The following is an 11,940-nucleotide window of genomic DNA, read 5'->3' on the forward strand; positions in this document are numbered from 1 at the left end:
TCGCAGCTGAACGACCTCTACGCTCTCGCAATCGCGTGCCGCATCCGCGAGCTCCGCATCCGGTATATGAGCCAGTCGTTCAACCGCGACTTTTTCAACATCGTCCTGGACGACGCACGACCGTCCCACCTCAGCTTGGAGGAGTTCGGGGGCGACCTCTTCTCCACCGGCATCGCAGAGACGTTCCGCGCGCCGATCGCGGCGCAGGTGGAGTGTCTCGAGGCCGTCTTCGTCCTCGCGAAGAGCTTCACTCCACGGCTCGACGACGGCCCCGCGATGGTCGTGAGTTGTCATCCCCCTTCTCGACTCTCTTTCCGACACGGAACTGACCGGTCCTCTACACAGGAGAGCTGGCTCACGACCGTCCCGGCGCTGTCGGGCCTTAAGGTCCTCAGCATCGCAGTGGACTGCTGTCGCATCAACGACCCGCTTTGCGACGGCGGGGGGTTCTTCGAGGCGCTCGATCTAACGGCGCTCGCGCGACGGTTCCGCGAGGCGATCCCGGCTCTCGAATTCGTCGAGCTCGCGGTCGCGGGGCTCTATAGGTGCGAGCCAGCGGTGGTGCGCGATGGTGTGCCGAGCGTTGGCTACGAGACGAGCGCGGTGGAGTCCGTGCTCCGCGACGACGCGCGGCGTAGGAGTCAGTGAGTAGTCTCCTTGACATTCCTGTTCCTGGGTGGAACGGGGCGCTTATGCTTGGCACAGGCGAATGAATGCGAAGCCGGTGTAGCTTGGGTTGAGCGGGCCGCCTGGGCGCACGCCGCAGCATTCTGTGGGCTTCAAAGAGCGCATTGGGCGTGAGACGAGCCCCGCGGTCTCGGGGTCTTGCGTGACAGAATGAGCGCAGTGCGTGTTGTACCGCGAATATAAACTTAAGGTGGTTGCGGTATGTTTTAGACTGGGTGAGAGTGCAGTGGGACAACATACGAGACTAAGCCACCCGGCCCGGCCAGCCCGATATCGAGCTGCTTCTTTCTCCCTTCCTCACCTGTCCTAGCAGCTCCTCAGCTCCCACGGCGTTTTCAGAGACGCGTCACGGGCTGCTCGTGGGACTCGCCCGACCACCGACCATCGTCTCGACTCCACCCGTGCCCGCCCCCAGTAGGTACGTCGACTATATGCGTCATCTCCATCTCAGGTTCGACCTGCTGACGCAAATTGTGCCCACAAAAACTCGTCTTATTCACCGATAAGCATTGCACATATGTCCCAGGAACCGCTTCTCCTCGACGTTCTCTTCCACATCATGGCTCATTGCGACGACAAGACCATATCTTCGCTCATGGCAGCGAACAAGTCGCTCAATCTAGAGGGCGCCAAGTACCTCCTTGACAGTCCGCGCATCACCATGAACACCAGCCGCCGACTCGACTCCTTAATCACCTTCTTGTCTGCCTACAATGGCTCCCGACTCGCGTTCTTCAAAGGGCTCGGCTTAGAGATGAGGTCGCTCCCGAACACCGTCGGGACGCGTCTGGCACAGCTTCTGACGACGCACGTCGATAAGCTCGCACTTACTTTGCTGCACATCCCCCACCTCGACGTCATTTTGGAACGCTGCCACACTCTGTCCGCCGCCTTCGCTGCAGTCACCACTCTCACCTATATCCGTATCGGCGGCATCGACATCGTCGGCTCCGAGATGCTACGCGCCTTCACCTCCAAACTCAAGTCCGCCGATGTACACTTCACTGCGGTCTCGGAAACCAGCATCGAAGAGGGTTCCAGCCGAATCATCCGCGAACAAAAAGCGAGGACCCCAATTCGCGTCCTCAAAAACTCCCAGTCCTCGCTCGCCGACTTGACGGTCGGCGTCGCCAACATGCAGCGGATCCACGGGGACAACGCGTTCGAGGAGGTGTACCCTCTCCTCTCCCGCCTCACAATCAAAGATTCCCCGCTGCTCGGTGTACTCACCCGCACGATGGTCCTCGCATTCCCCAACCTGCAAAGCCTCTTTTTCATCCAGCTCGCGAGGGTCAACGACGACCCCAACGCGGCCGACGCGCAGCACGAACGCAACGTCGCCGACCAGCTCGCCCACGGCTCCTGGACGTCCCTCAACACCATCTCGGCTCACATCATGGACCTCTACATGCTCAGTCCGACGTGCCCGGTGCGCAGGATCGATATCCTGGGCCCCGTCATGCAGACGCGCGCCCTTCGCCGCGTCCTCAAGCACACGCGCACCGTCCACCTCTCGTTCGGACACTTCGAAGGCACGCTCTTCACGCCCGCCCTCGCGCAGATGCTGAAGAAGCCGTGCGCGGCGACCATCCAGTGCCTCGAGGTCGTGTTCCGCGTCGGGTGCGGTCTCCCCGCCGAGCTGGTCGACGCACCCGCGATGTTGGTGAGCGCGCCTTCGAAGTCTCACTCCGCCATCCAGCTGATCAGATGCCTCCCTCCTCCTACCCACGCGCCTTCGTAGGAGCACTGGGTGGCCGCGATCTGCGGGCTCCCGCGCCTGCGCGTGCTCGCCCTCGGGATCTACGGCGAGCTCCGCCCGTTCACGCACCTCAGCCCGAACGCGTGGGCGCCGTCCGCGGCGGAGCGCTTCCTGGCCGCGCTCGACCTCGACGCGCTCACGTGTCAGCTCGCGGACGCGATTCCGACGCTCGAGACCGTCGAGCTCGCGGTGACGGGCGTGCGCGGGCGGAGCGGGCCGGCGTCTGTGCGACGCGGCCCAGAGAGCAAGGAGTTCGAGACGCACGCAGTGCAGATGGCGGAGATGTTGGAGGAGATGGAGGTTAAATAGGCGGTGCGAAGGGGGAAAGCGAAAGACGATGTTGAAGCTGCTCTTCATGATGCTATCGATTGTTCTGTGTGGTTGCACATCACGTTGGGGATAGTTCGAACATAGAGGTCAAGGAGACCGCCAACGATTGTCGGGTTGGCGGACCGACCGAGCTGGCCGAAGATCGAGCGATGACGTAGCGGCTTCTGAGTTCTCGCCCTCCGCGGCCGCTCAGCGCTCAGCGCTCCATGACCACGCACCAGCGTCTATCGATTATCTCCTGCCCCACGCTGCCTGCTCTCTGCCCACTACTCCTCGCGCTCTCCTCTTCCGAGGTGAGTCTCATATATGCGTTTGGTTTATCTCACAAACCATGTTCATACTCGACCAGAAGTCTGCATATTGAATGCTTTCCAGGGTAAGTACTTGGAATACCCGTTGTACGAGCTAGGGCAGATCGTGTCACTGAGCTCACTACACCGGACAGGAAACCGCTCTCGCTCTTGATGTCCTCCTGGATATCATGTCGTTTTGTGACGACACTACCGTCTGCCGCCTCATCCAAGCCGACAAATCACTTCATCGTGAGGGAGCTAAGCAACTTCTCTCCCACGATCTCATCACGATCTCCACCGAAGACGCCCTCGATTCCTTGATCCATTTCCTAGCTTCTCGAGGCGGTTATCGACTCGTATTTCTTCGAGGACTTGGTCTCAACATCAGCTATGTTGGCACGCCCATATCTCGCCGCTTCGACATGCTTCTCAGAAGACACTCCAATCACGTCCGCCTTCAGAGGATAGACATCGCCTACCTCGAAGCACTTGAGCGTACTTCCCCTAGTATCATCCTCCCCCTTTGCCGCCTAAAGACCCTCGAAACGGCCCGTTTCAACGGAGCTGGCTTCCCAATAACCTCAAGTCTCCTCTCTATCTTTCACTCCAATCTAACGACAATTCATATCGAATGGGGGTCAGTCGGTGACGTCCTCGACAACCCTGACTTTGATCCCTCGGATGAATACGACTTCCGCAACCCCATACTCACTCTACACATCTATCTGCACACGCTTCAGCATTTGACAGCCGTGAACGCAGTGTTCCAGTTCAAGGGCAACAGTTCCCCCGTCTACGCCGACGTTTACCCCCATCTAACGCATCTCACCCTCACCAACGTCAACGCCCCGATCACCGCCGCCCTCGCGCGCGCATACCCAAACCTCACCGACCTCACGATCACCCTCCACCCCTACCTCTCCGACGACCCCCAGGATTCGTACATCCTGCACGAGATCAACTCCGAGCGCCAAGCCGCGCACGGCTCCTGGACCGCCCTGGACTCAGTCACCGCGCCCTTCCGCGACCTCTACATGCTCGCGATCCCGTGCCCCGTCCGCGCGGTCCTCATCACCGGCCCGCAAGAGATCTGCTTCCACGTCCTGCGCGCGGTGCTCGAGCCCGCACGCCCGCGCCACCTCGCCTTCCTCCACTTCGACGGCGGGATCTTCTCGGAGTACATGGGGCACGTGCTGCAGGAGCCGCTCGCGGCGGGGGTCGAGACCCTCGAGCTGCACTTCGACTTGTCCGGGCGCGTCCTCGACGCGGACGGGGCCGAGATCGGGGCCGAGGAGATGGTCGTGAGTCCGCTCTCCTTCGCGCACGCGACTCTGCGGCCGCCGCGCTGGACTGACCCCAACGTTAACGCTCCTGCTGCGGGCTTCAGGACGGCTGGGTGGACGCGATCGCGGAGCTGCCCAAGCTGAGCACGCTGTCCATCACGGTCAAATGGTGCTCTGCGGAGAAAGCCGGAGAGGGGACGACAAGAAGCCCTTCGGAGGAGTATTTCTTTATGCTCGACCTGGAAGACCTCGCCGAGGAGTTGTGCGACAGGATCCCCACGCTGAAGACGCTCGCGCTCGCGATGAGCGGGCTTCCCGGGCGCCTGCCAGCCTCGGTGTCACTGGCGCGCGAGTAGCAGTAGAGCGTGGGTCGCAGGAAGAGGTGACGTTAGATGAGCCGGGCGCTGGGAATCTGGGACTCGGTGAGTGATGGTGCGGTGCAAGATCTGCGCGACATACTGAGAGGAATCCCAGCCCCCCACGGCGCCTGCCCGACGGGGGCGCATCTTGGTAGAGGTCTGTCGTGGGGCACTCGCCGCCCCCGGTGTTCTCGCACCCTGCAGGCCGCGCAGGTGGGCGGGGTCCGTCACCGCGAAGAGACCTGTAGCATAAAATAGTAAGGGCAAGTACACGACGCCAAAGAGTACACACAGTGGTGAGGGGAGAGGGCCGAGGACGGCGGGGCATGTACGAGCGTGGCAGTATAGTAGACGCAGTGTGCGGTCGTGCGCTGCAGGCTGAGCGCTTATCACTAGTAGGCACCGCGACTTGCCGCAACTCGGTTGGACTTCAATGAAGTAGGCGGATTGAAACTCCGCTCGAATACACGTAACGGGCGAAATCGATCTTCGTCATCCGCGCGCCACTCAGTACTCAGTAATTACTCACTCGTCGTCTTCCGCTAGCCCATGTCTGTGCATATCGGCGGCTTCCTCCTCACACCCGAATCTCTGCGGCTTTTGTGCGTCTCAGCCTACGGCATACAGGACCACCAAATTGACCCAGGCGACGAGTTCCACTGGGCTATTCTGCACTTTATCGATAACGACATTCTTGAATGTCCCAACCTCGTAACTTATCACGGTGTCGACGAGAATGGCGTCCGCACGCATAAGTATGTTCTTGTGTGCCGTCTGGCCTTCGTGGAAGACGGACTGGATGTGCCGGATCTGTCTCTCGATAAGACCGTCATGGCGTATGTGAACCACTGGTTTCCTCCGTGGGTACGCGCTCTCGATGTTTTCAAAAATGCCAAATACGTCCAGTACCTTTATGCTACTGGCATGGTCCGTGAGTGATGTATCTCTCTACTGTGGTCACTCCTAACGACTGGTCTGTACAGCGGTCGCCATCATACGCAGGAAAATCGAGCAGTACTTCTCAGGTGCTGACTTGAAGGGGCGCCCGTGCGCGTCGCTGTGGCTTCAAGAGGAAGAGAGTGAAGGGAGGTTCCATTCCTATGTGGTGAGAGCCCCTCGTTCTCGTGCTGCGAGTTTTCACTGACAAGAACAGCCGCCGCCAATACCAACTTCGTACGTCGTTCCCGACGATGATAATGACGACGACGACGAGCCGGAGGACGAGATAGATTCCAAGGTAAATCACCAGTTCTTTGCTTCTCACTCGCAGTGGTCTGACGTCGTTTGCTTGTTAGCGTAAATCGCTCTGGGCAAGCGTCTAGCAGGGGTCATCTGTGGGCTTGTTGTATCTTTATTGTTAGTTTATAAATTTCGCTCTTTCCCTTGACTGCATCGTATGAACGCGTGAAAACAATGTTCTTGGGATGCTCACCGGCCTAATGCTAAGCCCAACTGCGTATCTCACTTCTTCGGCTGATTTCGATGCTCGCTGCTTTCGGATAGTACACACAGACTTCGGTGCATCCCGAGACACCCCACGCGTTACGACCACATCGTGGCCTTCGAAGTTCGAGGCGGAGGAAGATTGTGTTCGACGTCGCGGCACGCGTGCCAGACGCAGTCACGAGGGACGCACGACGGAGCAGTGCATATTATGTTACGGTGTGTACAGAGCGAGTGTGGGCGTTGGAGGATCTCTCGATATGCATGTGGTTACTGTGGTACTATATATGTGCGCACCTCCCTCGCCGGATGTTGGATGTCCATGACGTCATCGTTCAAAACGGGAGGAGAGGCACGTGCCTCCAGTCGCGAACTCGAACATCGGCGCCTAAGCAACGATCTGTCCCTTTCGCATTCATCGACATCTCCGGTCCCCTCCTTGACATTTTCATGCCTGCGTAGGTATGGCTGCACTTGCCCGCTTCAGAAGCCCTCTTATGGTCCCACGGGAACTGTGCGGCAGAGTCGGAGATGTCCCCTGACGTGGCAGTTGGGTTTGACTTGGGCAACCGTTTTTATCAACACCATCCGTCGACAATCTAAGACGGATCATACTCAGACGAAGGAGCGGACGCTGATATGCTCCGCCCCGACGCTTCTCCCCAAATTATGGAGAAAGTGCGGACCCAATTCTAATCCGGGCCCCTGTCTACACTAACCGTACGGCCGCAGTCTCTTAGGGCTGTCGGATGTGGTATCCGCTCGTGCTGGAGACTCGGAACGCCAACGACGGCTCCCCTGGACTGTTATTCTTAGGCAAAAGGAGTTCGTTTGCAAAACATATATAAGAACCGCGCACTGGACGTCAAACTCATCATCCAACAACGCCTGACTTCCCATCCAGCACTCTTGCCCCTTCCGTTCTCATTCTCCTTGCGCCCATATTCTCTTCGCTCATATAGACATTCTCTCTGCTCTTGTATAATTTCCCTCGCCACGCCTACTCCATCATCCGTCGTATACTCCAGACATGCCCTCCAACGCGGTGGACCGTATCCCCAACCTGACGGGCAAAATCATCGGCGATGGTTACCAGCTCCTCGAGCTCATCGGTTCCGGCGCTGGTGGTGTCGTCTACAAAGCCATCCACCTCCCAACTGCCCGCTCTTCCCAGCCGATTTTCCGCGCCGTCAAGGTGATGCAGAAGGCGGGACTCAGTAAGCGCGAGCTGGCCGCCGTCAACCAGGAGATCCAGTTCCACCTCACCTGCGCCGACCAGCCGGGCGTCGTCACCATCTACGATGTATGCGACAACAAGGCATACTTCTACCTTGTCCTCGACCTCTGCGACGGCGGCGACCTGTTCGGGCGCATCTGCGATCTCCGGGCGTACGAGGGCAACGAGACGCTTGTCCGGACCGCGTTCCTCTCCCTCCTCAACGCCGTCAGCGGCATCCATTCCCGCGGCATCGCGCACCGCGACCTCAAGCCGGAGAACGTCCTCGTTAACCACGACGGCTCACGCCTCTTTCTCTCCGACTTCGGTCTTGCCACCGATGCCACGAAGATATCCATATACGGCTGGGGCACCGGGATCTACATGAGCCCTGGTACGCACCCTTTATACCGCGTCCGTGCCGTCCGCTAACACGTACATTTTCGTTTTGCAGAGGCTACGGGCAAGCTCAACGGGCGGGTCCCATATTGTCCCCGGACGAGCGACGTCTGGGCGCTCGGCATCATCCTCGTCAACATGATCACCGGCCGGAACCCGTGGATGCGTGCGCGACACGACGACCCGGACTTCAAGGCGTACGTCGATGACCCAGAGTCCTTCATGGAGGCCCTCCCGGTTTCTCGCGACATCGCCGGCGTTCTCCTCCGCACGCTCGTCATCGACCCGCGCTGCCGCATCTCGCTCGCGAACCTCCGCCGCGCGATCGCCGACGCGCCCACACTCTTGAAACACCGCGCCGCTCCCGAGGGCTCGTCCCCGGAGGATGAGGATGAGTCGGTCGACCGGACACCCGTACAGGTTCATCGTTCAACCTCATCATCCTCCGCCAGCCTGGACTACGATTCCACATCTGCACACGCGGACCACCCCTCTGGCAGCGGCCTCCCACCACCCGCCCTCTCGCATCTCCGCGCGCGCTCGCGCCTCCGCCGCGCCCTCCGCGACGACCAGAGCCGCCGTGCCCAGGACTCCGCTCGCCGGGAAGCCTTCGACCCCGCCAACCTCGCCACGCCCAGGCCGCGCCAAAACGTGTGGGCCCCCTCCGCTGCCGCGCTGCGCCCGCCCGTCGTCCACTCGCCCTCGTCCTCGCTCTCGTCCGCCTCCGCGTACTCCTGCGAGTCCTTCACCCGCGGCTCGAGCTCCGCCGCGTCCGCGTCCACCGCCGCGACCTCGTCCGCGAGCGTCTCGTACTGCCCCGACGACGGCGTCGTCGTCCCCCCCAAGGCCCGGTCCGTCGCGCTCGCGGCCGCCGACAAGCCGTACAAGCCCGCGCCGATGCACGCGCCGCGCGAGCTGGGCGCCGAGCTCCGCCAGAGCATCCGGGCGGCGGCGGCGGTCAAGCCGCGGGTGCAAGTGAAGGAGCAGCGGCAGTCGCGCTTCAAGGTGCGGGTGCCGCAGATCCTGCGCCGGTTCGTGCCGGGGCCTGACGCGGTCGAGCTTGCGAAGTTGGGTTGATGTGGTGCGAGTAATATTATATATAGAGAGCTCGCGGCGTGGACGCCGCGGGGACACAGGCTGTCGTCGTCCCGAGGACTATTTATTGATCATGATTTTATTTTTCCTGACTGCCGGAACACACGCATGCTGTGACAAGGGTTGACAATATTTGAACGGTGAGATTGGCTCGCATTTAGACTCTCAATTCCTTTCTAATTTGAGCTCTCTTATATCCGCTGTACGAACTTGCGATGGGATGATAGCGAGATATAGAGAGGAAGCGCGTTGAGAGCGCGTCTGATGACACTTGGGTGCAGGAGATTAGATTAGATGTGCCTGAACCGGCGTGTCATCCAATCTTATCTACTAGGTTCTGCTAATCGCCTCGTCCCGTTGAACGTACCATGAATCCGTAACATCCTTCGGAACCTCCCAGTACTGTAGAAGTTCGTCTCTGTCCCTCGTAAGGAACCCTTCCTCGTCTTCAGCATACCAGTCCATCTTCCGATCTCCTTCCTCCACCCGAACCCACTCCACCGACCTCCGATGCTCTCCGTTCGGATATGATCGCGTCTGCACCGGCGTGCACGAGCACCTCCACAGCCGCTTTTCCCCCGACTCCGCGTCAACTCCGTGGCATTCCGCATACACATCGGCGAGCGGACGCCCGCATGCGGCGCGCGCCTCGGCCCAGCTGTGCAGCAGGACCGGCCACTCCGTCGCGGCGTCCCCCACGACTCCCGCGGCTGCAGCGGCATTCCCAAAGCGGACTCCGAGGCTGCGCAAGGCGGGAAGGACTACCGGCGCCGCCAGCGCGTCGAAGAACGGTCGGAGGACCGTCTGGAATGGGGTGCGCGGCGGGGCTTGGGTCTTTGGGACGTCCGTGCGCTGCTCGCAGTCTGAGTGTGGGGAGGGGTCCAGGTCGAGCACGACCGCTTCGAGCTGAGGGAGGCGTTGGAGGAGCTCTGGAAGCCTGCGCGCGATCGCGTCTGGCTCGGGCTGGGCGGGCTCTTCGGAGGTCCAGTGCGGGACGCGGATGTGCAAGGCGCGCAGCGAGGGGAGGAGCAGCCCGCCGACGCTCGTGGGCTCGACCCGTCCTCCGTTCGTGCACTGGAGGCGCTCGATGTGCAGACGGCCGGCGGGGCGCCCCGCGTCGGACTCGTCTAAGGGGCCGTCGACGACGACGGAGAAGAGACGCGAGTGGAAGAGCATGCGCATCCGGGTCGCCGGGCCGTCGAAGAATGGGAGCTTGGGGACCTGTACGGCCGGGAGGTCTTTTTCGAGCACGGCGGCGTCGGTGATGTGCACGTGGGAGTTCGCGGGGAGCGCGAGGCTGTCGAGGACGTGGACGGCGAAGGACCAGGCGCACTTGAGGAACGTCGCGTTGCGCAGGTGACGCATGGGGAGGCGGTTTGGGAGGACTTCACTTCCGTCTGCGGGGGGACCGCTCTCTGCCTTGACGTTCCTGATCACGAGGAACTGTATCCTGGGGGAAGAGGAGAGAAGGCGGAGGACGGCTTGCAGTGGGCGGAAGGAACTCCGGCAGCTTTGAAACGACAGATAGAGATGGGTGAGGAGTGGCAATGGTTTTGAAATGGACGTCATCAGAGAACCGGGAGAGAGCGCAAGAGCGCGAAGGAGAGATCCGGTAGTCCCGTCGAAAAGCTGCGCTATGGGGCTGTTACCGGCTACTCCCATAGAAGGCAAGAACATCACGAGACTCTCCAGGCGGGGCGAGTCGAGGGGGAGGCAGTGGGAAAGGCATTTCAGATAGTAGAAAGGGTAGGCATATCCCGATTCACCATCTACCGCGATTCGGAAGTTGACAAGGCGAGCTTGGACCTCACGGTTGAACGCCTTCATGCATGGACTCTGTGGATGGATGGAAATTGTCAAAGGCGAGGAACACGACCGATGAAGCAATCCGCGAAACCGCGAAACCGATAAAGGACGGGTGTCTGATCCCTGTTCGAGGTACGACCAGAGGTGAGGAGCTGCGAGTGTCGTGGCGCGCCATGACATGCAAACTTGAGATATGTTCCGCAGCGTGCTGAACCTGCGTCTTCTCTCGAGGCTCGTTTGACGACGATCCTCGCAAACATTGCCGTAGAGACCGCGAAGAGACCAAGATCCCGAGGGAGCGATTGCATGTTTGCAGATCTCAAGAAAAATCTCTCTCGGAAGCTTGTTGGTGCCGACGCGGGAGTTTTCGATATAACGAAGGTAACGAGCATAGCTTGCAAGGCTTTCCGCAAGAGACGAGAGCTGATAGCGGCCAAAAGTAATCAGCGTGGCTTGCGCACCATCACCAAAAGCCGCTTACATGCTCTGTCCTATGAAGAACAATGAGATAATTACACGCGATCTCAGAGAAAACCACTGATGAGCGCACCTCAGCTGCGAGTATTCGGTACTATCCTGCAAGGCCTGGTATTGCCCGGTGATCTTGGTGTAGAGTCTGTCTGCGGTGTCTGCAGTCATAGGTAAGAGGGGGGAGTGCGAGGAATTCTCGAGGAAAACTGACAGCTAACGAGAACTTATGAGCAACGGAGTCGCTACCACGACTGTCAAGCACGCATCACATTGTCTTCCTCCCCCTGTGATCCCGAAGGCGCTTCTATCGTCCGTCTGTGGTAGAGTACTGTCCGTGAGAGTCAGAAGTTCATAAAGCCCTATGAGCATCTGCTTCTTGGATAGCCTTTATGGACGGACTGCCAATCCCGGCGGATGCAGATGGGGAGATGCGGTGGCGTCGCAGGAAACCCGCACCGCAGCACATGCCCAGAAGGGTTCTTCGGACCACCTCGGAGCCACGACCATCTGGATGGCGTCTTCGCCGCGTCCAGGCGCCAGGTCAGACAGAGGCGGGCTTGGTCTGGACGCACTCCTTCCGCTCTTCTTCGACGCACACATGACGCCCGGTTCAATGTATCCGAATCAAGGCCGATCTGGTCGAGAGCCGGTTTGGGGGAAGGGTTTTTCCGGTGAGTGATGCTTTTGGTCTGGACGGGGCATTCGCGGCTCATCTTCACGACTGCTTCCAGGAACCTGCTCAGAGAGCTGGCGCTACGACCCGTAGATGATGACGGCACCATTCGAGAGCTGCCCAAGG

The 11,940-nt window shown here is 60.1% G+C and overlaps 6 protein-coding genes across 6 annotated transcripts; 5 read left to right on the forward strand and 1 right to left on the reverse strand.

Moving 5' to 3' along the window:
- Positions 1–66: 66 nt before the first annotated feature.
- BXZ73DRAFT_84010 (uncharacterized protein) lies at positions 67–648 on the forward strand (the record flags this gene model as incomplete). The annotated part of the gene is made up of 2 exons (XM_048023963.1): positions 67–282; positions 346–648. The coding sequence occupies 2 exons, from the start codon at positions 67–69 to the stop codon at positions 646–648; spliced, it is 519 nt and encodes a 172-aa protein (XP_047870733.1).
- A 556-nt stretch (positions 649–1,204) lies between these two features.
- BXZ73DRAFT_109532 (uncharacterized protein) lies at positions 1,205–2,755 on the forward strand (the record flags this gene model as incomplete). Its single annotated transcript, XM_048017297.1, has 2 exons — positions 1,205–2,350; positions 2,429–2,755. 2 exons carry the CDS (start codon positions 1,205–1,207, stop codon positions 2,753–2,755), a joined length of 1,473 nt encoding a protein of 490 aa, XP_047870734.1.
- Positions 2,756–2,982: 227 nt separating this feature from the next.
- BXZ73DRAFT_109533 (uncharacterized protein) lies at positions 2,983–4,708 on the forward strand (the record flags this gene model as incomplete). Its single annotated transcript, XM_048017298.1, has 3 exons — positions 2,983–3,069; positions 3,222–4,370; positions 4,457–4,708. 3 exons carry the CDS (start codon positions 2,983–2,985, stop codon positions 4,706–4,708), a joined length of 1,488 nt encoding a protein of 495 aa, XP_047870735.1.
- Positions 4,709–5,260: 552 nt separating this feature from the next.
- BXZ73DRAFT_109534 (uncharacterized protein) lies at positions 5,261–6,033 on the forward strand (the record flags this gene model as incomplete). The annotated part of the gene is made up of 4 exons (XM_048017299.1): positions 5,261–5,642; positions 5,695–5,816; positions 5,865–5,948; positions 6,007–6,033. The coding sequence occupies 4 exons, from the start codon at positions 5,261–5,263 to the stop codon at positions 6,031–6,033; spliced, it is 615 nt and encodes a 204-aa protein (XP_047870736.1).
- Positions 6,034–7,184: 1,151 nt separating this feature from the next.
- Positions 7,185–8,117, forward strand: BXZ73DRAFT_59275 (kinase-like domain-containing protein; the record flags this gene model as incomplete). Its single annotated transcript, XM_048021683.1, has 2 exons — positions 7,185–7,764; positions 7,825–8,117. Coding segments are annotated over 2 exons (873 nt in total), but the record flags the coding sequence as incomplete, so codon positions are not given.
- Positions 8,118–9,154: 1,037 nt separating this feature from the next.
- Positions 9,155–11,309, reverse strand: BXZ73DRAFT_109536 (uncharacterized protein; the record flags this gene model as incomplete). The annotated part of the gene is made up of 5 exons (XM_048017300.1): positions 9,155–9,164; positions 9,232–10,700; positions 10,929–11,093; positions 11,152–11,161; positions 11,221–11,309. 5 exons carry the CDS (start codon positions 11,307–11,309, stop codon positions 9,155–9,157), a joined length of 1,743 nt encoding a protein of 580 aa, XP_047870738.1.
- Positions 11,310–11,940: the final 631 nt, after the last annotated feature.

Source organism: Epithele typhae (genome assembly GCF_022376455.1).
Source record: "Epithele typhae strain CBS 203.58 chromosome Unknown BXZ73scaffold_255, whole genome shotgun sequence".
In the NCBI taxonomy this organism is placed as follows: Eukaryota; Fungi; Basidiomycota; class Agaricomycetes; order Polyporales; family Epitheliaceae; genus Epithele; species Epithele typhae.